The sequence below is a fragment of the Salvelinus alpinus genome, chromosome 31 (genome assembly GCF_045679555.1).
Source record: "Salvelinus alpinus chromosome 31, SLU_Salpinus.1, whole genome shotgun sequence".
In the NCBI taxonomy this organism is placed as follows: domain Eukaryota; kingdom Metazoa; phylum Chordata; class Actinopteri; order Salmoniformes; family Salmonidae; genus Salvelinus; species Salvelinus alpinus.
The window spans coordinates 1537788-1560930 of NC_092116.1; the positions used below are offsets into that span (position 1 = coordinate 1537788).

General features: G+C 42.1%; 1 protein-coding gene and 1 long non-coding RNA gene across 6 annotated transcripts in view; one reads left to right on the top strand and one right to left on the bottom strand.

Moving 5' to 3' along the window:
* LOC139561131 (leucine-rich repeat and calponin homology domain-containing protein 4-like) overlaps positions 1–4386 on the bottom strand; it is a 49510-nt gene extending 45124 nt beyond the window's left edge. For 2 of the 5 annotated variants that reach the window (XM_071378017.1, XM_071378016.1), the window contains exon 1: positions 3981–4386. In XM_071378017.1, the coding sequence (XP_071234118.1) occupies positions 3981–4158 (178 nt within the window). In that variant the 5' untranslated portion in view covers positions 4159–4386. The remainder of the gene's footprint in view (positions 1–3980) is intronic. The other 3 variants (XM_071378020.1, XM_071378018.1, XM_071378019.1) reach the window with 3 other exon arrangements.
* The window catches only part of LOC139561133 (uncharacterized), a 74454-nt gene continuing 55684 nt past the window's right edge, over positions 4374–23143 (top strand). The window contains exons 1-3 of the long non-coding RNA XR_011672070.1: positions 4374–4719; positions 4947–4985; positions 5473–5603. This is a non-coding gene — a long non-coding RNA (uncharacterized lncRNA). The remainder of the gene's footprint in view (positions 4720–4946; positions 4986–5472; positions 5604–23143) is intronic.

Here is a 23143-nt window from a genome sequence, read left to right on the forward strand (position 1 = left end):
CTTTGCAATTTGTTAATTGATAAATATAATCTATTTTTGAAAGCATTCTAGTTTACAGCACTTTTTCACAAAAGCCTAAAACTGTTGTACTGTACACACACACAGTTGAAGTCGGAAGTTTACATACACTTAGGTTGGAGTCATTAAAACTTGTTTTTCAACCACTCTACAAATGTTGCTAAGAAACTATAGTTTTGGCAAGTCGGTTAGGACATCTACTTTGTGCATGACAAGTAATTTTCCAACAATTATTTCACTGTATCACAATTCCAGTGGGTCAGAAGTTTACATACACTAAGTTGACTGTGCCTTTAACTTCACTAGGGTAGGGGGCAGCGTTTGGAATTTTAAACATTAGCTTTTTACATGGCACATACTGCACTTTTACTTTCTTCTCCAACACTTTGTTTTGCATTATTTAAACCAAATTGAACATGTTTCATTATTTATTTGAGACTAAATAATATAGTACATCAATACAATCTAAGTCAAAATAAGTGTTCATTCAGTATTGTTGTAATTGTCATTATTACAAATATATATTTAAAAATCGGCATCGGCTTTTTTTGGTCCTCCAATAATCGGTATCGGTGTTGAAAAATCATAATCGGTCGACCTCTAATCCTTACTGACTAGTTCAAGTATAGCCAGTTTGTAATTTATTGATTTTAACAGATCGGTTTCGTCTTTTACCATTCCCGGTGGTGAAAATATTAAATTGTCTGTATCTGTAGAAGTCACGTTTTCGTTTTGAAATAGGTTCCCGTCTTACTTCCGTCATGTTTGGGTGTTGCTTGTTTTCGTAATATTTGTAGATACATTTATCTAGTCTTATGGTTTGGTTATCCAGATTGGAGGTTATTACCCACCAAATTGTGCAGTGCTAATATTTAGTCTAATTTTCCGAGTTTTATCTTGAGTTGGTCTACATGGCTGTGTTCAGTCAGCCATCTTACATGACTCTCTTAGTCGATTGAGATAGGTCTCCAGTGACACTGTCCTTACCTTTCCAGTGACACTGTCCTTACCTTTAACACGCAATTGCGTTTAGAATTGTTACGCAATAACTGGCTTATAGAAGCACATGTTGTTTCACTCCAGCAGCAACAAAGGAGCTGTTTGAGAAGCAGTAGCAGCAGCTCTTGCGCTGTCTGAAAGACTTCTGTTTATAGGCTCTGTATCTGTATGCACGTGTGATAAACATAACGATGAACTAAAACACACACGGGCCAATTTCATTCCACAAAATTATGCAAATGACCCTCGATAAGCATGACCGGTCAAATGGATCTACATCGACTGGTATTTCCATCAATGAACAGGCAAAATATATATATTTTGCAATGGAATTTTTTCTTCTTCTCCCAGACAATTGGCTGGTGCCAGTTCTTTTTAGCGGGGCAAAAGACAGTGGGGAGAGGAGAAGGACTGAACCCTGACCTCCTGAAGGGAAGTTGCTCCACATTTTGTGTGTGTGAGAGAGAGAGAGAGAGCGAGATAAGCGAGAGAGGAGAGAGAGATGAGAGAGGGAGACTGTCACAGTTATCATAAACACCATAGGGCCTGCTTGGGACCTTGTCCCAATTCTGCAATCTTCCCACTTTCAATCCATAAGCCCTCACTAGTGAGCTTCAGTAGGCCCTTTCCCAATATACCCATATAAAAATGGCACCCGAAACTAATCGATTCTGATAAGAAGTCTGGATTAGGACACAGAGCCGGCCTCTGTTCTGCCTTTCCATAACAGTTGGCCACGCCGAATCAAATCTAAATGTCCCTCTCTTTGTAATCTTCACAGAGAGTAAGATCCGTTCCTTGAGGACTTCCCTGTGTCGTGTTTAGTCTGGTAATGTATGGATTATACAGTTAAGACATGGTCTTATACCTGACTTTCGAGCTCCTAACCAGCACACACCACTGTCTGTGTCACCACTGGTAATTATATTAAGTCAGCCTAAACCTCTGTCATAGGGGAAAGAGGTGGTGTGTATGTGTGTGTCAGCAAGCGTCTAATACCAAAAAGGGGTGTGCTATTTTCTAAGCTGTCTACGTATGGAGTAAAGTGTAATTACGACCATTCATAGCGAACTATGTTGCCATCTTAACACCACCAGAAAATTAGTCACTGAATGTATAAGAGAGACAGGACAGACTCTGAGCAGAGTTAGAGCAAACCTTGCAGGAACTGTCCTCAAGACAAAATGCATTATTAAATGCAAACAATCTTTCATCAGAGGTGGTTTAGATGAAGAGCTCATTGGACACCATCAACAAATACATGTTTATACATGTATAAGTATTCTATAGAATGTTTATAATCTGAGCTTCGCGTTGGATAAACATGTGCACATCAAGAGTGTTGTCGAAGGCCTTGGATACATTCATCACTACAGTCTCCATTACCGTTAGTTGGATTAGAGATGGTATATCTCGTGTGTGCGTGCGTGCGTGGCCTCAGATGGCCGATGTGCCAATAACTACGGAGTCTATTTTACTTCTGGCAAAATAATAATTGCTGAAGCATTTATCACATGCACAAATAGCCTAGTTTTAACAGAATATCACCTGTCCGGCAGTGAGAACATGCAAATCCTCCAACAGCTGGTTGATGTGTGGAGAGAAACAAGAGAAAGTCCAGGCATTGCAGAACAATTCTAAATGCAACCTGGGGAAAAACAGAGCTTTGATGGCCTGAAATGAAATGAGGAGGATCCCAGCTTTCAATGATTGTATTATTTCTCAATTCCTAGGCTAATACTGAGAAAATGACAGTGTTTATAGTCGAAGTATCTGGTATGCATGCTCCAATTAAAAAACAAACCATGGGAAAGCGTGTCGTCAGTGTTTCCCCTGTATTCATTTAGCAGTGGTGCACATCATAAATTAAATGTTAACTACCTACAAATTAGTCTGTGCCTACCTGGCAGAATAAAATCAGGATTATTTACATCAACCCAGTGGCCATTAGTTTTGCAAACACCATTACGTCTGCTACTGAAACACTGCTAACCAAACAGGGCTAGCTAGATACATGCACACTTAAATTAAAGGATAACTACAAAAAATATTTGTAAAAAAATTATGTTTACCAGACTTCAAAAGTGGTCTCCTGGTATGGTTTCATCATTGTTGTGTACTTAAAATATATTTATTGTATTGTTTGTCTATGAAATTGTTTTTTGAGCAAAAATCAAGTCAAGGAAGACAGAATATTTCAATGATAGCTCTGTAATAAAATGCTCATGTATTTTTCATAACAGAACAGTGTTTTTCTGTGTTCCGAATCAACTTAATTGGCTATTTGGGTTCATAGCCTTGGTGCCTTGCCAAATTGGCCACCCCATTAAGGGATAGTGGCCTTGCCAATAAAATAACGAAATTCCAGGCCGTGCGTGTGTCCAAGGTGTTTCATCACCTTACAAGGCCTAGGTCCTTTTGAGCAGATGGTCATAACTACCAGAGAACACAGAGAGTTGGGGGTGCGTTGTTTCAAAACGTTGGGTACCTTAGATTGGTTTCAGGCAGCAACCAGGATAAAAGGTTACAATATTTTATTATGTCATCTAATTAATATTATTCAATGGTATTCATTGTGATAATGTACTGAACATTGACATGCCCAGCATACGTCATCATACATAATGCGAAGGGGAACTTGCGAAAGTGACAAGCAATGAGCCAGGACATGAATCTGAGCACGCATGAATCAAATGAAAAGAAATGCCCCCCCCCCCGAAATTGAAAGAATAAACACAAATGTACACGTTTAAGAAGTTGTGGTTGAATTGGCAGTGCAACCTCTGAATATAGGGTCCAGGAATCTTGAGACACAATCCGCTCGTGCACATTTCAACTTCATGCCGGTTGTTAGCTAACAATAGCAGCAGGTTTCATTAAAAAAATAACTGTCCACGGTGACTCCCCATCAGATTAATTGTCAACTCAATTGAACCACGTTATCTACACAAAACACAACTCACCTGCGTGCACAATATCAGACAGGTCATAGTTCCTAGCGTTTCGGGAAAACTCTTTCAATTTGCGATTAGACAAGTTCAGAGCCCCGCTCGCTGCAGCTTCCTCGAGCGACTTCTCCACCCTCCGGCTAGCAGCTATTGTCGCCGGCAGCTGGGCACGGTCCCCAGCAGCCATGAACATAGAAATGCTTCAATGTTACTTCGTTTGAGTCTCAAAAAAGAAAGTCTTGCTTTACACTTTCATATCCCTCACAACTAATTCCAAAACCGTCCGACAAAAACAACTTTCGAAGTAGCTAGGACAATGAATTATTATGATTAATTATCCACTCCGAGAAGCATGAAAAAGCGGTACTTGCTAACTGTCAATCTCTGTCGGAAGGGGTGCAGCAGCACCAGGTAGGTGAGGAGCAGTGGGAGTGGCTACGACGAGAAAGAAACTTGATTGACAGAGATAACACGCCCATATCTCAAAGGAGATGAATTGGTGCACCCGATTGGACAACAATCACTTCATTAAAAGGAGGAAAAATTTGAGCAATCACACTTTTCACATGGTGAATGTCACATGTGTGGGACGTGTTACCTTTGAATAGTGATTCAGAACCACACATTGTACTACGCGACCCTTTCAATGGCGATTTTAACTGAGACCGAGTGCGCATGTTCACCATAGAAGCCAACCCCAAAACCTTTCGCGTGAGTTTGAGCGTTTGATCGGGAGTGTACCGTGTAATTACAGGTATTGTACAACTTAATTATGTAATTGGCTAGTATTTTTCTTATAAAAGCATGCTTTAATTATAACTTGGAGAGATGTTTAGACCCTGATTTTCATAGTGTCTTAGTCTCGGAGCTAGCTAATATAGCTAGTATCACCTAAAGAATGTTAGTAGTTAGCTAGAAAATGATTAGCTAGCTATCCTCATCAAGTTGTAGCTACATGTCATTTCTTTGTTCCCATTCTAGTCTGTTCCCACTCAATGATGATTTATCCCATCACTCAAGGTATGTTAAACATTGAAGGGAATTGTTGGTCTCAATAATAAGTAAAACACTTCAACCGGTGAAATATTTAGTCAGATTAGCAAGCTACTTGTCATTAGGCTTTTAAAGGGGAAATCAGCCGTTTCTACATCTATCTTTGGACTTTTAAATGAATGATGTGTACCGATTGATTCTTGAAGATATAACTTATGAATGCCTTATGAGCTTAGTTCAACTGTCATACCCCACCAGAACCCCAAAATAAAAGCTTGTTTTACTCCAATGTTTGTAAACAAAGTAAATGTAAACAAACACTGTATAGCCTCAAGCTATATCAAGGATGGTTAGTTCTTGCATCCATAGCTCTGGCTATGGATTTGAGAGTGGTAACATTCCTTCCCTGTCCCATAGCTTTTTAACCAAACAGGAACCTGAAGGCTCTTGTTCAAAGACTAGGAAACACTTACATACACCCATGTTACAATTTAATATATCTTTGTTGTTGTAGGAAGACGCCTCATAACGGCTAACATCAGGGGTACCCTTGTGTCTTATCATGAACGGGGTAGGAAAAGGTGGTCCTCAGCCCTGGTGACGGAGGCTGCTGCAGCTACAGGACTACCTGTGTCTGTAGTTAAGGTATGAAATGGAGGGAAGGGGTGGGTGGGGGGTGATAGGGATGTGGAATTAGGGACATGTGACTACAGAGTTGGTGGATTTTGAGGGGTTAGTGGAAAGAGGGAGGGAGCATAGAGTGGGAGAAGATCAGAGAGGTAGGTGGTTGCCAGGTTGTAGAGGGCTTTGTAGGTAAGTAGGATTATTTTTTAAAGTGAATACAGGGTTGCACAGGGAGCCAGGTTTGGTTTGGTTTGATTTGTTCAGTTGATCTGGTGCTGGTGTGGATTCTTGCAGCACCAGAGTTCAGAACCAGTTGGAGTCTATTGATGAGGTTGGTGGGGATCTGGTGAAGGAGAGTGTTACAATAGTCTAGTCAGGAAGTAACCAAGGTATGGATGAGAGTTTCGGTGTGTGACAGTGACGGGCGGAGCCTGGAGATATTGCGGAGGTGGAAGAATGGTGTCCCGGTGCTGGTTTTTATGTTTGGTTTCAAAAGAGGGAGACACCGAGGCTTTTGACTGTGGTGATGCTTGGAGAGAGTGGATTTAGAGCCGTTGGGCATTGTTAACTCGAAATGACACAACGACAAGGTTCCAGTTTAACAAAGTTTACTCTACTATATGAACACACTACAAGGTAGCCATTACACTCAAGGCCAGGTTCAACAACGAACAAACTTCCTGCGCATGCGCACTCTTGCACTCTTGACTGAGTGATAGCCCCGTAATAACAGAAATATAGGGATACTTAAAACATGAACTTAACAATCTCCCCCTTTTCTTTAAAGACAAAAAAACCCATCAACAACATAATTAAATGTCCAAGTATTATTCAAGATCCCCATTACAAATGGGTTGTGTGACAGTTTTTATTTGTATTACTCAAGGTGCCACTTTCCATTACTGAGAGCCTGTAGGAGCGAGAGCCTGTGCTCCCTTTTTAAGCAAGACCGGATGCTCCCTTTTTAGTCAGACAGTCAGCAAGCTGTTCCTTTGTGGTCGACCACAGAATCCGCTGGATTCTCTGTGCTTGAATAAGTTCCTTGATGCTGCTAATCTCAAAGTATTTTCTCTGTGACAGACTTGGTTGACTTCACAGCATCAACTAATGAGTAGTTGTCAGTGACACAAACTACAGGTAGGAAGTGCCATTTTGTCCCACCAGTGATAACCTAGCGAAGCATCACTGAAGACAACCAGTTTTCAAAGAGTCATCTTTTCCAACATGCTGAAACATTAAAGTCACTTGTTGTGATTTCAGTTTACGAACAACTTTGTTTGCCTCATGAATGGTTTGTACAGTGGCGTGTTTTGTGTTAGATGCCAAGTTGCAACCATCAAACCAGGTCTACTCTCTCGCAGCCCATAAAATTTGTCCTATCTTTGACCTCAATTGACCAGCTTCAATTCCACAGAGGGGAATTCCTTTGTACGGCTCTTGAAGAATCCATGTGGATGGGTTGAAGATTCTTGATATAGCTCTCCTGTTGCATCAGTATTTTTCCATCAACTGTAATAAACTCTATGCCAACATAACAAAAATGATCATGCTCCTCACGGCCAACCTAGAAAACAGCTTTGAGGTGTGGAATCACAGTTGAAGCAAAGGTCTGTGAGCCACCCCAGATAAAGTCATCAACAGGACAGGCAAGTACTCCAGTCACATTGCAGTCTTGATCAAGCCAATAGAAGACTGCAGGATCCACTTGTGACATTTTTCCACCTGTATTCAGCATTGTTGCCTTGACTTTGTTGTACCAGTAGAGTGATCCATCTGCCAGTCCATACACACACTTTTTTAGTTTCCACAGTGTTCCTTCACTTTTAGCTTCGGGCGGAGGTCGGATGTGAATGTCCCTTGACAGCTCTGTTCCCTGCAAAAATCCAGATTTGATGTCTATGGAATTAAGTTTCCATTTTTTCTGGCAGATCACTGACATCAGCAATCTGAGTGACTCTGATGTCGGTGTGTCTTTTGGGAGTTCTTTAGCAGCCAGCCCCTCAAAACCTCTAGCCACTAGACGTGCTTTGGGCACTATTCCAGTTAAGGATTCTTTAAGGGTACACACCCACCTTGTTGATACGCACTTTTGGCCAATGTCTTTGACTTCCTCAAACACTCCATTTTTCCTCCAATTACTGAGCTCATCTAGCTTAGCTGAGTCAAATGACACGTCCTTTGTTTCAAGTACATCATCATTTTGAATGTCATTCTGTTTTTCTCGATTTTCCATTGATTCAATTCTGATATTATCTACAAGTGACAGGTCAGCTGACCCTGTTGTACCAGAAAGTGTAGCTGGTTCAGAGTACTGCAAGTTGTACCAGTTCTTGTGTTTTACTTTTCCTGCTCGTCCAATGACGGTTGCTGTATGTGGAATACCACTTTCTCTGTCCATGTATTTAACAGTTTGTCCTGTTTTCAGATTGGAACAACCATGTTCTCTTAACACATATGGCTGTTGTTGAATGTTTTCCTCATTTGAACACTCAATAGTATTACCTGTGGCATGGTTAAAGGTCTCTGCTCCATTTCCTGTGTCAGTTTCAGTGTCCATATCATTGGATGTGACATCTGGTAGGTTTGTGTCTGTTACTGTGTCCTTTTTGTCATTTTCATTAGGAGACTGATTCTCAGCTACAGCCCCTCTATCTTGTTGATCATTTACTTTCCGCAATCTTGAGTGATGCACCCTGACAATCATGCCTTCGTGCCTCACAAATATCACCACACCATCTTGACCAATGACTACTCCCGGTCCTTTCCACTCTTGACAGTCAACTCGTTTGTAGTACACTTTGTTTCCAGTTTCGTACTTCTCATCATCATTATTCCCTGAACTGCTGAGTAACTTCTGAAGTCTGTCAACTGTATCATGTCCAAACTGTTTGTAAAGCTTTTGCAATACTTTGTGTTTTTCTTTAGTGCTCATGTTCTCTGTGACTGTCAGAATCTCCATGTGCTCTGTGTCTGTCAGAATCTCATTTTTGCATGGACTCTGTGAGATGTCTTTGTCTAAAATGTTTACACAATAGTGGCCTGAGGTAGTAAGTTCAAGAGTCACTGGTTGTTTAAACATCACTGCCTTGTCATTTTTTATGTCTAGTACAGCCTCTGCCTTCTTGAGGGAAGCTTTGCTTAATAGTAAGGGGATATCTGTAGAGACCACCTCTGTTTCAATGTGACACTTAGTCTGACCAATTTTTGCTGGTATCTTAACTCTCTTGGTAGAATGGACAATTCTCCCATCTCCAAATTTGAAAGCTCTTTTGCTTGGTGTGTCAATCATATTTTGTACTTCTTTCATATTTAGTTCACTGACATAGCTATCAAGCCATTTTGCACCACACACTGTCCGTGTACATGCAGTATCAATCACAGCAGATCCTAAGGATTCAACTATAAAAATCTCAGTATCAGATTCATTTGAAAACAGTGTAATGTTACACTGCTCTATCTCTGTGTTTACATTTTCCTCTGTTAGTTTAACTTGTTCATTTTTATGAGGACAGTCTTTAACCCAATGGTAAGTGCTTTGACAAATTGCACATTTTGATCTCCTTCCATATGTGTCCAGTGGATTTGTGCTGGGAAATGGCGCCCTCTTCTGGTTGTCTTGAGAACGTGACTTGTTGGCGCCTTTTCTGTGCTGCTCGGTGTAATATGCTGCGTCACTCACTTGCATTCCATCTGTTATTGGCGCGACAGACGTCTTCTCACCAAATATTATTTTTAGTGCCGACTTCATAGATGCAAAAGTCAGCACAGTACAAGCAGTCAAAGCCAACTGTTTCTCCCTACCATCTAGACAGGCAGTATCTAGCAACTTGAAAGCTAACACTGCATCTGGGAGAACCATGTCGTACTTGCGCATTCTATTGTACCTCTGTTCGAAATCAATGATGTAGTCCGCCATTGCAACCGAAATATCTCTCATAACACTGTCAAAGTTTGAATATGCCTCGTAGGCACGGTCTTTCTCTTCTTTAAGAAATACAGAATCCAGTGCTGTGATCAAAGTTCCCATACCGTCATCCTTGTTCAAATCCTCAACGGATATTTCCAGTGCTGTATCTCTCGCTCTTCCCTCGAGCGATAATACCACCGCAAGTGCTTGCTTTTTCGCGTCCAGATTAGTAACGCGTGTCCAGATTCCCAGTTCATTTTTCCAACTTTCGTACGACCTCTTCTCGTCGAAGCGAGGTGGCACGTTGTAGTTAGAAGCCATCCTCTGCTACCAATGTTAACTCGAAATGACACAACGACAAGGTTCCAGTTTAACAAAGTTTACTCTACTATATGAACACACTACAAGGTAGCCATTACACTCAAGGCCAGGTTCAACAACGAACAAACTTCCTGCGCATGCGCACTCTTGCACTCTTGACTGAGTGATAGCCCCGTAATAACAGAAATATAGGGATACTTAAAACATGAACTTAACAGGCATGACCTCTGTCTTATTGCTGTTGAGTTTGAGGAGGTTCATGCTCATCCAGCTCTGGATGTCGTGAAGGCAGCTGATGAGGGAGGGGAGTGGTGGGTTTGGTGTAGAGGTAGAGCTGGGTGTCATCAGCATAGCAGTGGGAGTGAACTTTATGATGTTGCCTGATCTCGCCCAGGGGTAGGGGGAATATGGATTCTTCTGACAATAAAGCATTCATGTTTTTGCACATTAATGAGTGATTTACAGGGATGATGTCCATGGTTTGAATCATAAGTGAAATGTATTCAGAAATCTATTACTTAAAACTATGCGGTTCACTACAAATCACTTGTCAGTCCATAATCATTCAGCAGTTGTGAGATGGATGTACAGTTGAAGTCGGAAGTTTACATACACCTGAGCCAAATACATTTAAACTCCGATTTTCACAATTCCTGACATTTAATCCTAGTAAAAATTCCCTGTCTTCGGTTAGGATTACCACTTTATTTTAAGAATGTGAAATGTCAGAATAATAGTAGAGAGAATGATTCATTTCAGCTTTTATTTCTTTCATCACATTCTCAGTGGATCAGAAGTTTGCATACACTCAAATAGTATTTGGTAGCATTGCCTTTAAATTGTTTAACTTCGGTAAAGCAATTTGGGTAGCCTTCCACAACCTTCCCACAATATGTTGGGGGAATTTTGGCCCATTCTGTCTGTTATATTATGTGAGGGTGGAACAAGGGGTCTGGGGGGCCCCGGAGGTCCGCTGAGGCCAGACTGTTCCTCACCATGTCTAAGGGGCACTGGAGGTCCACTGGGGCCCGGCTGTCCCTTGTCATATCTGGGGGCACTGCTTAGTTAGCTAGCTACCTTGACCAGGTGTTTAGAGAAAAGGTATTTGGCTAGACTAATGTTAGCTGACTAAAATATGCCCAGATTCGGAAACTACCAGTTAGCTAGCTCGTATCAGTTTAGTTAGATTGCGTTAGCTAACAAAGCTTCTGGATCTGGGCACATTTAGCCAGCTAAAGTAGGTAGCTACTAGCTAGTGAACTATTTAGGTATAGGATTAGCTAGCATCAACTAACACTGCTTGTTGCATTAGCAAATGTGGGCTAGCTAGGTTAGCGTTTGAGGCTGGCGGGGTGTGCAAGGCCAGAGCATGTACCTGACCAATGACACTGCTTCCGGTTCACACTGGCAGAGCTCTACTCGCACATCATGCACTAGTCATGAAAAGTTCCATTAAAAAGACTGGAGCAAGACTGGAGCATTTTTCAATGCAAATATAAATAGTTTTCTTTGACATATCTGTGATGCGTAACGGCACAATCGGCAGTCAGGAATTCAGTTTAACCATCATTCGGGGTCAACAACATAGAAAACCTTGCATTTCACATAGTAAACATAACCAACAAGCTTAACAAGTTTAGGTTTGGTGAAAATTGTATGGGAAATAACGTTACCTCTTGGTGCATTATAATTAGCATTGTCCCAGCCATGACAGCCCATAGGGCAGAAGCATATCTCCTGTTTCAGTAGTGTGAGGCAAATTGATATACAAGTGTACCTCTTGGACAGGACACTAGTATATCGCAATGCCTTACCCTGAATCCTTCTGCTTAATGCGGAGTGCCAAGCAGAGATGCATTAGGTCCTGCTTTTTAGAGTCTTTGGTATGACTGAGCCTTCCAATCTCAGTGCCGGCGCTAACCCCAGACACTGAGTCGATGGGTGCATTCTGCTTTAAATAAAATCCGCTGCAGATTGTCAGCTGCTGTAACTCAAAACTGAGGTTTTAGGTTTTCTCCTTCATTGATTTGAGGGCACTCACTTACCGAAACGGTCTTGTTCACTTTTAACATCTGCAAAACCATGTCTTCCGAGTTGTAAAGGGCTGACCAGCCACATAATTAGTTATACATTTCCCATGACAACCACTATCCCATTGACTATATCCAGTAGTAGTTTCTTATTGTTCTAGTTGTGATATCATAACCCAGTTACACTACTGCAATTAAGGCACAAGCCATCATCAAGGTGTATACACTGAGTAAACCAAACATTAGGAGCACCTTAGTTTCTTTGTCAATTGTGCACATTACGAAACATTGTCGATGATAATTATCTGCCAGATCTCCATGTCAATGTTTTTGTCTATGGGTGGCCACCACACAGTCGGAGCAAAATATTGTCTCAGCCTCATAGTCAGTGCACCGCCATATTATCTCTGGCTCGATCCCACACACGGAGCAGAGATAGATTTTACTTGGGGGGGCAATATTCTCCACAAGGATGTTGTGCAGCTGCTCCCTAATTTCTCTCCGTGCAGCCACCGTTTCCGGTTTCTTTCTCTGAGCACTGGTAGTCTGGGTATTGCTTGTAGCTGGCCTGAGGAGGTTCCAATCTGGAGGTGCAGCACTGAGGGACAATGTGCCTCTTTCACCTCTGAGCATTGTCTCTCAATGGTATTTCCTTTCCAGGATAAAGATTTTTGATTTCCCAATGTTGGGCATTGTTGCGCAATTCTGAAACAAAAGACCCTTATAAAAAATCTGATAAAATACATTTATTTGATCACAAACTCAAGGAAGGTAAGAAGCCAGCAAATTCCTGTCCACTTGCAAAAGGTATTCACCATGTCTTTGATGATTCACTAATCATTTGACAAGGATTATGCAACATTTCGGGGATGGATCATCAACTACTCAACCCTATTACATGGGCTGAGTCACTGGCTTACTGGTGCTCTTCCATGCCACCCCTAGGGGGGGATGCGTCACTTGAGTGGGTTGAGTCACTTGCGTGATCTTCCTGTCCGGGTTGGTGCCCCCCCTTGGGTTGTACCGTGGGGGAGATCGTCGCTATACTCGGCCTTGTCTCAGGATGGTAAATTGGTGGTTGGAGATATATATCCCTCTAGTGGTGTGGGAGCTGTGCTTTGGCAAAGTGGGTGGGGTTATATCCTGCCTGTTTGGCCCTGTCCGGGGGTATTGTCGGGACGAGGCCACAGTGTTTCCCGACCCCTCCTGTCTCAGCCTCCAGTATTTATGCTACAATAGTTAATGTGTCAGTGGGCTAGGGTCAGTCTGTTAAATCTGGAGTATTTCTCCTGTCTTATCCTGTGTCCTGTGTGAATTTAAGTATGCTCTCTCTAATTCTCTTTCTTTCTCTCTTGGAGGACCTAAGTCCTAGGACCATGCCTCAGGACTACCTGGCCTGATGACTCCTTGCTGTCCCCAGTCCACCTAGTCGTGCTGCTGCTCCAGTTTCAACTGTTCTGCCTGCGGCTATGGAACCCTCACCTGTTCACCGGACTTGCTACCTGTCCCAGACCTGCTGTTTTCAACTCTCTAGAGACAGCAGGAGCGGTAGAGATACTCAATGATTGGCTATGAAAAGCCAACTGACATTTACTCCTGAGGTGTTGACCTGTTGCACCCTCTACAACTACTGTGATTATTATTATTTGACCCTGCTGGTCATCTATGAACATTTGAACATCTTGGCCATGCTCTGTTATAATCTCCACCCGGCACAGCCAGAAGAGGACTGGCCAGCCCTCATAGCCTGGTTTCTTCCTAGGTTCTGTCCTTTCTAGGGAGTTTTTCCTAGCCACCGTGCTTCTACACCTGCATTGCTTGCTGTTTTGGGTTTTAGGCTGAGTTTCTGTACAACATTGCTTGCTGTTTGGGGTTTTAGGCTGTGTTTCTGTACAGTACTTTGTGACATCAGCTGATGTAAGAAGGGCTTTATAAATACATTTGATTGATTGATTGAACCTAAATAGAAATAATATTTGACTAAAACATAAGAATTTCAAAACTTGATTAAATTTGGGGACATTGTCCTGCATAGGGTGCCGTCTTTCGGATGGGACGTAAAAACGGGTGTCCTGACTCTCTGGTCATTCAAAATCCCATTGCACTTATTGTAAGAGTAGGGGGGGTTCAACCTGCTGTCATGGCTAAATTCCCAACTTGGCCACATTCAATCATGGCCACCTAATCATCCACCTCATTCCTAATATCATTATTTAAATAATACTCTTACTTTAAAACCCCCTTTTAAAAATAATCCAGCAGTAAACAGTATATCATATTTTCCTGACTAAAAAAGGTTTCCTGTGGAAAGACGCATTATTGAATGGAGAGGTGAAAGTGATAGAGCAATTCTCAACATTTCACATCAGAATGTAGGACTACATTTTTTATGTTGGAATAAACATTCATCTGAGAATACATACCTTTCCCCTTCAGCACCTCTGCACAAAACAAGTTATAGGCAGACACACTGCGCTTCTAACCAGCAGCTTTGCGGTGCCGTATGTTGCAGGAGGTATTAAGTGAATGCTCATAGTTACCAATCCACTTCTGTCATTTGAAAGGAAAGCATTGTCGTTAAATGTAACTCAACTAAAAACATTCAAGCAAAACACTGTAGAACTTCTGTGTTGACAAAATGCCATTTACAGAAATGTATTTAAACATGATTTTACACTATTGCCTGATCCTGCCTAATCCAGTGTTTTAGGTGGTTGGTGGTTTATTCTTTTATTTCACAATATTCTAATAATACAGGGGTTAGGAAAGAAAACGCTTGGCCTGGGGTCGTTCAGTGGTCTTGTGCTGTGGTGGAATGTCTCCCCATTATGCTTGTAAATGCATGAGGTGAAATTAGTGTGAATGCAGGGTATCAGGATGATAGGGTATCAGAACACAGCCTATTTTTTTCCCCAAAATCAATATGTCCCCCAATCCCTCTTTTCACTAACCCCTCAAAACCACCAACTCTGTAGTCACATGTCCCTAATTCCACCTCCCTCTCACCTCCCACCCACCCCTTCCCTCCATTTCATACCCTAACTACAGACACAGATAGTCCTGTAGCTTCAGCAGCCTTCGTCACCAGGGCTGAGGACCACCTTTTCCTATCCCGTTCATGATAAGACACAAGGGTACCCCTGATGTTAGCCGTTATGAGGTGTCTTCCTACAACAAAGATATATGAAATATTAAATTGTAACATTGGTGTATGTAAGTGTTTCCTAGTTGTTGACAAGAGCTTTCAGGTTCCTGTTTGGTTAAAAAGCTATGGGACAGGGCTGGAGAAATGTTACCACTCTCAAATTCATAGCCAGAGCTATGGATGCAAGGACTGACCATCCTTGATATACAGTATGTAGTAACCTGGTAAATTTATATTTACCAATAGATGGCAGTATTGACTCAACGGGGGTTTGCTTCCTGCTATCCGTAGCTATTTCCTATGTCTGCCTATATAACTGTGATTAAGAAAGCTTCAGGTAGCTTAAGCCAGGTGCATTAGAGAATGGAATTCTAAATTACAATTAAATACTAAACCGTACCTACGTCTCATGAGTCATCAATCTTAGAAGTCTCTAAGGATACTACAATATAGCTTAACATGCTGACCAGACCGGACACATCGCGCGCGCGAGCAGTGTGGGTGCAATAATTGAATAACATGGATTTCAAAATTTATTTTGCTGGTCAGCATGTGACACGGAACCCAAACCAAACCGGCTGCGCGCGTGCGCCATTTTCCCATATCGTGCATAAATGTATTTTGTCCCCCTACACCAAACACGATCACGACACGCAGGTTAAAATATCAAAACAAACTCTGAATCAATGACATTAATTTGGGGACAGGTCGAAAAGCATTAAACATGTATGGCAATTTAGCTAGTTAGCTTGCACTTGCTAGCTAATTTGTCCTGGGATATAAACATTGAGTTGTTATTTTACCTGAAATGCACAAGGTCCTCTACTCCAACAATTAATCCACACATAAAACGGCCAACCGAATCATTTCTAGTCATCTTTCCTCCTTCCAGGCTTTTTCATCTTTGAACTTATATGGTGATCGCATCTACACTTTCATAGTATTACCACGACAACCGGCAAAACAGTTTGTCTTTCAATCACCCACGTGGGTATAACCAATGGGGAGATGGCACGTGGGTACCTGCTTCTATAAACCAATGAGATGGGAGAGGCAGGACTTGCAGCGCGATCTGCGTCAGAAATAGAAAGTTCTATTTTAGCCCTTGGCATCGCAGACGCTAGTTGGCGCGCGTGAGCAGTGTGGGTGCAATAATTGAATAACATGGATTTCTACATTTATTTTGTGACACTCACGCACGCGACGTGTCCGGTCTGGTCAGCATGTGAGGCTATACAGTGTTTGTTTACATTTACTTTGTTTACAAATATTGGAGTAAAACAAACTTTCATTTGGGGTTCTGGTGGGGTATAACAGTTGAACTAAGCTCATAAGGCATTTATAAGTTATATCTTCAAGAATCAATGGGTACACATCATTCATTAAAAGTCCAAAGATGGATGTAGAAACTGCTGATTTCCCCTTTAAAAGGCTAATGACAAGTAGCTTGCTAATCTGACAAAATATTTCACCTGTTGAAGTGTTTTACTTATTCTTTTGAGACAAACATTGAAGGGAGTTGTTGAACATACCTTGAGTGATGGGAGAAGTCATCATTGAGTGGGAACAGACTAGAATGGGAACAAAGAAATGACATGTAGCTACAACGTGATGAGGATAGCTAGCTAATCTTTTTCTAGCTAGCTACTAACATTCTTTAGGTGATACTAGCTATATTAGCTAGCTCCAAGACTAAGACACTATGAAAATCAGGGTCTAAACAGCTCTCCAAGTTATGATTAAAGCATGCTTTTAGAAGAACCATACTTGCCAATTACATAATTTAGTTGTACAATAAATAACTTTCCTTACCTGTAATTACACGGTACACTCCCGATCAAACGCTCAAACTCCCCGGAAAGGATTTGGGGTTGGCTTCTATGGTGAACATGCGCACTCGGTCTCAGTTAAAATCACCATTGAAAGGGTCGTGTATCACACAGTACAATGTGTGGTTCTGAATCACTATTCAAAGGTAACACATACCACACATGTGGCGTGTGGGGTACCACATTCACGGAATGGTGTGATTGGTAAGATGTTTCCACCTTTTAATGGGGTGATTGTAATATGATTACACTCAAGGGGGATCTAAGGAAAATGGTGTTCGTGTTCTTCTTTCTTCGTGTGGTTTTCTGGCCAACTAAACGATTTGTTGCGTTTTGCTGCAGTTCACAGTTCGGAGAGTGAAATGCACATTTTGTTCACAAAAAAGCGAAATGTGGAACAAAGCAATTGCACCACCATCTAACCCTAGTTAGAAACTGGGTGGTTCGAGCCCTGAATGCTGATTGGCTGACAGCCGTGGTATATCAGACAATATACCATGGGTATGACAAAACATTTATATTTAATGCTTTAATTACGTTGGTAACCAGTTTGCGAGGCCTGTGGAGGTGTGGTATATGGCCAAAATACCACGGCTAAGGGCTGTGTCCAGGCACTCTGCGTTGCGTCAAGCATAAGAACAGCCCGTAACTGTGGTATGTTGGCCATGTATCACACTCCACGGGCCTTATTGCTTAACTATACACCACTATCCCCAACAAACCCACCACCCCTTCCCACTATGCGTATGTATGTGTGTACACGTACATATGAGTGTGTGTGCGTCAGAACTCCTATGCAAGAGAAAATGTCAGGCCAGCGGTTCTGCATTGTCCCCATCTCCTGTGTGGTTTTGGTTTTACCCCTCTCTTTTTCCTATTCTTCCCCCTTGACCAGATGACTGCCTCCCACACCCCCTATTCCCCTTCTCTGTCTCAGGGACCATTAACATTCTCTCTTCCCCCCTCCCCACCCTCCCTCCCCAGTGTCCCATTGGACCATCTGTCAATGTCGTGGTGATCCAGGGAGCGATTGGGTCGGGCGCTTTATACACTACATTCTCACTGTACACTTAAACAAATACCCTCCATTAGCAGCCGCTGTTACGTTAACCCTCCACTGGCCGGACGTTTAACGGATTTTGTATGGTAAAACCCATGACCTTCCGCTTGACAATTGTATGTTTTTTCCTCTCATCCATGATGTTGTTATAAAATGCATAGTTATTTACAAGATGGCCACTGAAACTAACAAGTAAGATGATTTGTAGTAAATGGCTCAAAAGTACTGGACACAGGTTTTGAAGCACCAAGATGGAGTTATTTACAAAACGACAGCTGAAATGAACTAGTGACATGATTTGTTGGTAGAAAAGAGTTGAAACAACATTTTGTATCTTGACCAGATGCTGGTCCCTTAGAGGTCATAAATCGTAGTGGCACCACATTTGTTTGGATTTTCTACAAGTGTAGGCTATGTGTTAGTTAGATGTATTGGGTGCGTGATTTGTCTGTTTACATGGGGCATCAACAACCAATCCATTACTCCAGGGGAAAAGAGGAGGATGGGGGAGCACAGAGGAAGAAGAGGGGTGGGAGTGGGGAGACAGGGAGCGTGAGAAAGAGTGATGTCAGAGCTGCATCATCCAGCATCTACTGGACTTAGGACACTGGGAGTGCGAGAGATGGGGGAGGAGGGGAAGAGCGGAAATGATAGTGCAAAAGAGGACAGGAAAAGTAGAGAAGTCATATCCAGTAAATATTACTAGGTCATTGGCTTGCACAGAGCAAAACAGAGCTTTGGCAGTCACCACACTTCAGATACACAGTTATTTGATTCCACTCTCTGGAATCAAAGGCCATGACATCCCTCCTTATGCATGTGGGTCAATGAGGTTCAAGCATCTAAGTCCCCGGCAGACCCAGGAAATGTCTGTTCCCTTGGACTGTCGGCGTGCAGCAGTGAAAACTCATTTGAATCTGCTGGGGACTCGCTTGCTACTAAATGTATAATCTGCCACATGTTCGTTGTTGTAACGGGGAAAGGTCCAATGGAGACCTTAATTTGTGAAAAATTTATTGAACTTGATGCAGCTAAAGAAAGGATTATTACTCTTCATGAAGAGATAAAACATTTGACTAAGCACCTTGAACTGAATAAGATTTCTATGAGACTTTCGACATCTTTAAATACTTCCTATCAAAACATCCAAGAGGATCATAATGAGACCTTCCTGGACTATGGTACATTTCTGCCACTGCACTAACTTGGACCAGAAAATGGCTGCTCATTGTTCGACTCCAGGTTAGCGTAAATGGATGCGTGTCGGAACCAGAAAGAAGGAGAAGAATCGTTCTCGGTGCGCCTACCGTCTTCCCCCGCGTCCGAACATTCAAATTGCTTTGAGCCCCTGTACCAGCTGTCTTCTGCTGGGTGCTTTGGTGTTCTATCCATGGCTGTGGTTGCCACTCCAGCTACCTCTCCCTGTCCTAGTCAATCAACTGCCTGGGCACAGCCTGGACAGCCCCCTTCCGCTGGAAAAACGTATGTGTTATGGCTTTACACCCCCTGCTATATTGTGGATAAAGAGTTACCTGTCTAATTGAACACAGAGGGTGTTCTTTAATGGAAGCCTCTCCAACAAATTCCAGGTAGAATCAGGAATTCCCCAGGGTAGCTTACTTTTTTCATTCTTTACTAACAGTGCAACAATACGATGAAGTGTGAATATTTCTGCCTCCCACATACAGGAAAACGGTTCCAAATATATTACATTATTACGTGCTCCACCACCCATGTAATCTACATTATTAAATGTCCATGTGGGCTGTGCTATGTAGGTAAAACCTCTCGTTCTCTCAAACAGAATAAGTGAACATAAAAGTTAAATTAGCAGAAACGACAGGGATTATCCAGTCGCAGTACATTTTAATGACCTGAAACATGACAGTTCTACCTTTAGATTTTGTGGCATAGAGAAAGTTAAGATATCAGACAGGGGAGATTATATAAATTATACTCTGAGCAAAAGAGAATGTTTTTGGATTTTCACCCTCCAGACATTATTTCCTAAAGGTCTTAATGATTAAATGCCTATGTAGGTTATGTTGTAAATTTGAACATGAATTATGCCCCTATTTCAGATTACTCTGATGTCCTCATTGTGGTTTACAGAGGTGTTTAATATGTTTTATGTACACACTTTATTCAAATATTAATGAAATGCATATTGTTATATTTGGTAGCAATTATTTGTTTTCCTTCGACTCCAACCACATTCGATGCGTGGAACGGCTTTGGGTGGAGCTAGGTCTACATAAGGGTGCTAATTTAAAAAACTCACAAAAGCTCTGACGAAGGCCATGAGGCCGATACGTAAAGCTTATTAAAGAGCAGTGATACTACCAAGAACAGTGTGCGGGTTCCATATTTTTCTCATTCTTTACTAACAACATTTGGCTTTGAGTAAAGCCAGTGTGTCTATGTATGCGGATGACTCAACACTATTCACATCAGCTACCACAGCGACTGAAATGACATCAACACTTAACAAAGAGCTGCAGTTAGTTTCAGAACGGGTGGCAAGGAATAAATTAGTCTTAAATATTTCAAAAACTAAAAGCATTGTATTTTGGACACATTTTTCACTAAACCCTAAATCTCAACTAAATCTTGTAATGAATAATGTGGATATTTGAGGAGACTAAACTGCTTGGAGTTACCCTGGATTGTAAACTGTGATGGACAAAACATATTGATACAACAGTAGCTAAAGGTGGGGACAAGTCTGTCTATAGTCAAGTGTTGCTCTGCATTCGTAACAGCACAATCAACAATGCAGGTTCTACAGGCCCTAGTTTTGTCGCACCTGGACTACTGTGCAGTTGTGTGTTCAGGTCCCACAAAAGGGGCTCAGAACAAGGCAACACGGCTGGCCCTTGGATGTACACAGAGCGCAAATATAAGGTATTGACATGTTGAATGCACCGAGCTGTCTCATGCCAGCAGTAAAATCAGATTTAAAAAACAGATACAATTGCACCTTATGGAACAGCGGGGACTGTGAAGCAACACAGACACATGCATACATACACATGAAAACATATGTACTATACACACACGTACACGTGGATTTTGTGTTATAGATATGTGGTAGTAAAAAAAAAAGGGAAAGGGGGGATACCTAGTCAGTTGTACAACTGAATGCCTTCAACTGAAATGTGTCTTCCGCATTTAACCCAGAGAGGTGCGGGGGGCTGCCATAATCGACTTCCACGTCTTCGGCGCCCGCGTAGAGTAGAGGCCTGACGGCACGCACTTAATATGGTGTGAAATCTGCTCAGAATGTATTGTAATGTTTTTTAAATGTATAACGGTATCCATAATAAATAAAAATAGAAATATGAATCATTCTCATTAGTATCATAGACTGAGTTTATTTGTTTTTGACCAATGTTCTGTTCCATGTGATTGTAAATGTCACACAGCTCAGTGTGTGTGTCTTTGTGTCTGTCTCTGTGTGTGTATTGCATACCTTCAATACTTCATACATGTGGTATGTCGTAAATGGATCCATGGCAACCTTCCCATAACAACTTTCACAAGGTCAACAATTTGTAGCATTTTTTAAATCAATTTTTATTTTTTTACCCCCTTTTTCTCCCCAATTTCGTGGTATCCAATTGTTAGTAGTTACTATCTTGTCTCATCGCTACAACTCCCGTACGGGCTCGGGAGAGACGAAGGTCAAAAGCCATGCGTCCTCCGAAACACAACCCAACCAAGCCGCACTGCTTCTTAACACAGTGCGCATCCAACCCGGAAGCCAGCCGCACCAATGTGTCGGAGGAAACACTGTGCACCTGGCGACCTGGTTAGCGTGCATTGCGCCCGGCCCGCCACAAGAGCCGCTAGAGCGCGATGAGACAAGGATATCCCTACCGGCCAAACCCTCCCTAACCCAGACGACGCTAGGCCAATTGTGCGTCGCCCCACGGCCCTCCCGGTCGCGACCGGCTGCGACAGAGCCTGGGCGCGAACCCAGAGTCTCTGGTGCCCTAGACCACTGCGCCACCTGGGAGGCCTTAATTTGTTGCATTTTAACCCTCTGAAATAGAGGAGGGGTGAATGAAGGTCAATGGTCATAGCCTTTAACCACTGGAAAGGTATGAGGAGAAAGAGAGAATAGGTGCATGACAGATTGATGCACATAGAGGCCAGTGGGAGGGAAAGACAGCAGGACTGAGAATCAGAAGAAGAAATAGAGAGAGAGTGACAGATGGATTAAAGGAGAAGGACAATAAGAGAGACTGAAGAGTGCAGGAGGAGAGAGGGAGAGCAGAAGAGAGAGTGTGAGTGGGGGACAGAAGGACAGCAGAGAGAGCGAGAGAATGAGTGCCTGCTGAAAGAGGAAAATGCCTGAGAATAAGAGGAATGTGATTGGACGTGACCAGCCCACAACCAGCTGTGCGTGTTGTGTTGTGCTTGTTGTGTTGTGCGCGCGTGCACACACAAGCACGTACACACGCATGCACTGCCTTGATCAGTCTCTGGTTTCATGACTCGAGGGTTCCTCACTTCTCCAATCAAACTAAATCTCAATGAACAGTTTCCAAACTCTGTGACTTACTTTGCGTGACCTTTAAATAGTGCTGATTTGTCATGGATATGATCTTTCAAGTTAAAAACTTCTTTGGGCTGCAAGCCCGAAGCCGGGCACAATATGACAGCCACTTCAAGTGCAGGGCGCGAAATTCAAAATATATTTTTTAGAAATATTTAACTTTCTCACACATTAACAAGTCCAATACAGCAAATGAAAGATAAACATCTTGTGAATCCAGCCAACATGTCCGATTTTTAAAATGTTTTACAGCGAAAACACCACGTATATTTATGTTAGCTCACCACCAAATACAAAAAAGGACAGACATTTTTCACAGCACAGGTAGCATGCACAAAACCAACCTAACTAACCAAGAACCAACCAAACTAACCAAGAAACAACTTCATCAGATGACAGTCTTATAACATGTTATACAATAAATCTATGTTTTGTTCGAAAAATGTGCATATTTGAGGTATAAATCAGTTTTACATTGCAGCTACCATCACAGCTACCGTCACAAATAGCACCGAAGCAGCCAGAGTAATTAGACACCAACGTGAAATACCTAAATACTCATCATAAAACATTTCTGAAAAATCCATGGTGTACAGCAAATGAAAGACAAGCATCTTGTGAATCCAGCCAATATTTCCGATTTCTTAAGTGTTTTACAGCGAAAACACAATATAGCATTATATTAGCTTACCACAATAGCCAGAAACA